This window comes from Octodon degus, unplaced genomic scaffold (genome assembly GCF_000260255.1).
Source record: "Octodon degus isolate 3935 unplaced genomic scaffold, OctDeg1.0 scaffold00183, whole genome shotgun sequence".
Taxonomy (NCBI): Eukaryota; Metazoa; Chordata; class Mammalia; order Rodentia; family Octodontidae; genus Octodon; species Octodon degus.
In genome coordinates this window covers 3,775,542-3,779,873 of record NW_004524759.1, presented here as the reverse complement: position 1 = coordinate 3,779,873, position 4,332 = coordinate 3,775,542, and the positions used below count along the sequence as shown (strand labels likewise).

The following is a 4,332-nucleotide window of genomic DNA, read 5'->3' as shown; positions in this document are numbered from 1 at the left end:
TCTCTCTCTCTCTCTCTCTCTCTCTCTTTCATCTATATATCTCTATATCATCCTTCCTCTTTCTCCGCCCCCCCTTTCTTCTTTCTTCTCTTCTTTACCTTTCTTTCTTTCTCTCTTTCTTTCTTTCTTTTTCAATACAGAGGGTCAAACTGAGGGTTACTATACTACAGAGCTACATCCCCAGCCTTTTTCCTTATTCTTAAATTTTGAGATAGGATCTCGCTAAGTTGCCCAGGCAGCACTTGAATTTATGATCCTCTTGCCTCAGTCTCCCAAAATGCTGGGATTATAGATGTATGCCACTGCACCTAACTAAAGGGCAAAATTTTCCTTTTTTTGTTTTTATTTTTATTTTTTAAGAGAAATTGAAAACTTTCATAACTTGTTCTACATGGATTTATGTTTCTGATTATCTCTGCATTGTACTAAAAGCTATTTTTAAAGTACTTCTTCACTAGCATCAGCATCATCAAAAAAGAACATTTCCTAAAGTATTACAATTTAGGAATCATAAATTTATTTGGCTTTTAAGAAGATGAGTGTTTATGAATATAACATCTATGTAAGTAAGTGTGGCAAATGTATGGGTTTGATGGAAATACCATCCCAAGAACAGATAGTTACAGCTAGCAATAATTTGTTGTATTCTTGGGTAGGAAATTTGAACCATTGGAGAAATTGAAAAGTTCTCCCTTTTTAAATTAGTAATACAATTGTAAGTTATTTTCTTTTTTGGTATATTAGCATTTTCTACTTGTAAGTATTAAGTTAATGAATAGTTAATTGCTAAATGTTAATTTATAAGGAAGAAAACCTATAAGATATTCTCATTATAGTATGAGGAAAATGTAGAAATAGTTATTTAATTCTACAGAAGTCAATTTTCTTAAATAATTAAAACAATATTTTACAAAATGTGATATATATTGTACAAAGTATAAAATTATAAGCCTTTCTATGATAACTGTATATAAAGTAAATTCTGAGAGTTTTAAAACCACAGAGATGGCCATATGTGGCCACATGAGACTTGGGTTAGCAAAAGCTGATTACCCCAGAGACACTGTACTTCAGCATGCTTAGGTGGCTTTCCTGCTGTGTGTGTGACTCTGTCCTCAGGCTCTACGGCAAATGAAGAAAGTCTGCTTCCGGCTGTCTTTTGGTCCCTGTATCATGGAGGCGTGCAGTGCTGCTGTTTTTTCCCACTTCATCTTGGATTTCCCTTGGCAGTGGGGGTTTCTATTAGGGTAATTATTTTTGCTTTTTTTCCACTATGAAAATACACAGGTAATGAAGAAACAGCTCTTCATTGACATTCCTGTCACAGTTGTGGGAAACCTTGGAAATCAGTTGATTGAAAGCAGAGCCATGTCTCACATCTACCATATCCTTGACAAGCATTCATAGTTCCTAAGCAGTGCACCTGCTCAGCTTGTCCCTTCTCTACCATATTGTAATGTATGCATATATCTGAGCCTATCAAATGGTCCCTTCCTTGGTCACTGTATGTGTGCATAAAAGGTATAGAAGAGATTTTTTTAATATAGAGATAAATAGAAACTCCTTTTTTTAATGACAAGCAAAGAAAAAAGTATTTCCCTGTATTCAAAGCCTCAATTATCTTTCCCATCATGTCTTTCTAAGTTATTCAGCATAAGTCTCAGTCAGTGTCTTTATTTATTTATTTATTTTGTATTTTTAGGGAAGGGGCTACAGGGTGTTCAGGGTCTCACTACTAGATCAGACTCATAGTGATCCATCTGTTTACAGCCTCTCAAGAGCTGGGATTACAGGAAAGCACCACCACATCCAGTCTCAATTGCTATCTCAGTGCGACCCGGGGCGGGGCCGACAGGGCAGGCTGGAGAACCCCTGGCCCCTTCACCTGCTTGCAGGTGCTTTAATCCACTGAGCTGTTTGGCTGGCCCTCAGTCAGCGTCTCTAGACATGAAGTCCTTTTCATTTTCAGTTAACTTTTACCTCCACTTGTCCATTCCCGTGAAGTTTTGTAGTAAGTTCACCCACTACATAGATATTGCCATAGCCGATGGATTTTAAATTAACTTCTGTTGTACGTTATGAAAATGCATTGCCATTTTATACTTTTACACTTCTGAGGGGTTGAACCTAGAACTGTACCTTGGCACCTTCACCCCTGAGTTTAAAACACCTTGTGAAAAAGCAGAATTTTACAGATAAAGGTGACATTCCCTTTGTCATGCCTCCAGTGGGTGGGACTCTAGGGCATTCGCAGCTTCTTCCACATGAGTATAGGTTTCCATGTAGCAATTTTAGAGAATGTACAATAGTATTTTATCATGGACTTGTTTACATTTTCCTGATAACCACAGACACTGAGTGCTTTTTCATGTGCTACAACTATCTGTTAATTTTCTTTGATGAAGTGCCACTTCAAATCTTTTACCAGTGTTTAAAATTGAGTTGTATATACGTTATGATTGTTCTTCAAGGGTATCACTTTGCTTTTTTTTCCTAAAAGCTATTAAAACTTTCAAGCCAAAAAAATACAAAATGAGGCAATAAAACACATCTCAAATTAAAATTGTCATTGCTGCTGGGTCTGTACCCATGCAACAGGCCACCAGACCATCACAGCTGCAAATCAGTGTGGTGCGAGGATCCCAGAACCAACTATGAAGAGCCGTGCCTCAGCTGTTTTCCATTCCTTCTCACTTGGTTTATTTATTTATTTTTTTTGGTGGAACTGCAGATTGAACTCAGGCCCTTACGCTTGCCAGGGAAGCACTTATTCCACTGAGCCATCTCCCCATCCCCTTCTCACTTGGTTAATCAGGAACTTCCTCTTTTGATTTTCTCACTTGCCAACTTTGCCCCAGTCAGCAACTGTTGAGTCACTGTACCACCCATGTAAACTCCACCCCAGCCCAATCTGATAAAAGCTCCAACCTCTATTTCCTGACTCTCAAAGTTCTCTGATTCTCTTTTGTCTATCCTCCTGCCCCAGGCAATGAAGGATTTCTTTGCTTTTACCCGCTTCTCTTTTGCACCAGAGGAAGGAAGCAACCTTACAGTTGCTACCCTACTATCCCCAAATGTTATTCTTCTGTTGTACCACTTAGCTTATTTATTTCTTTATTTACATTGTAGAGGCTGTCTTAGGTACTTTTCTTGTTGCTGAAACAAAATGTCCAACACCCAAAGTTAGAGGAGAAAAGGCTTGTTTAGCTCACTGTTTGTAGAGGTTTCATTCCATACTTGTCTGGCTCCAAGGCAAAAGTTAGCAAAGCAACAAGGGAACTTAACAGTACCTTTCTGGGCTGGGAGATAGCTCAGAGGTTCAAGTGCAAGGTCCTGAGTTTGATCCCCAGTACCAAAAATAAGAGATAATAAATGGTGCCTTTCAGCCTCTCTTATGCAGTAAATAGGCTACTTGGATTAAGGAGGTTCCAAACCAATCAGTGGACCAATTTAGTAATCATGTATCCTTACTCCCAGCATTGCACCATGAATCAGTCACACTCTAGATCCAGCCACCTCTGAAAAAGCTTTACCTATGATCCCGTGAAGCTTTGGGAGGACACTAGACAAAACCACAGCAGTACCTAAACCAGCTGGCATTTATTTCTCAGTTTTGAAGTCTGGAAGGTCAAGCTCAAAATGTTGGCAGCTTTGGTTCTTCCTGAGGTCCCTGCTTGGCCTGCAGATGGCCATCTTGCTGCTGTGTCCTCTTTGGCCTGTTCTCTCACAGGCATTCTCAGTATCTTTTTCTGTCCTCACAGGGACTTAAGTCCTTTTTAATTAAGGCCCCACTTTTATGACCTGATTTTCTTTTTAATGTATTTAGTACAGGGTCTCACTACACAGATTGGACTCATAGTGATCCTCCTGTTTTCAGCCTCCCAAGTGCTGGGATTACAGGCACACGCCATCACACTCAGTCTCAATCGCCCTTCTCAGTATGCCCCAGGGACAGGGCCAACATGGCTCACTGGGGATCAAAACTTGATGATCTGATTTTAATTGTTTATTTTTTATTGCAGTACTAGAGATTGATTTTAGGGTTTCACACGTTAGGCAAGTTCTCTTCCGCTCAGCTATATCCACAGCTCTTTTATTTTATTTTGAAATAGGGTCTCACTACATCACTTAGGTTGGCCAAATTTATAATCCTTCCTTATCCTTCTCAGTAGCTGGAATTATCATAGCAGCCTGTAATCAGTTTTTTTAAGGTTCTGGTATTGAATACAGTCCCATTGATGGTGACTTTCCACATAGGACTTGGCAAGAAAGAGACATACTTTAGTATAAAACAGTTTTTTTTTCCTACTATTTCTTTTTATTTATTTATTT

The 4,332-nt window shown here is 38.9% G+C and overlaps 1 protein-coding gene across 1 annotated transcript in view; it reads left to right on the top strand.

Annotated features, from left to right (window-relative positions):
* The window catches only part of Slc9b1 (solute carrier family 9 member B1), a 41,169-nt gene that overhangs the window by 9,443 nt on the left and 27,394 nt on the right, over positions 1-4,332 (top strand). Inside the window, 1 exon segment of the mRNA XM_004643725.2 lies at positions 1,040-1,247. Within this exon segment, the coding sequence (XP_004643782.1) occupies positions 1,040-1,247 (208 nt within the window).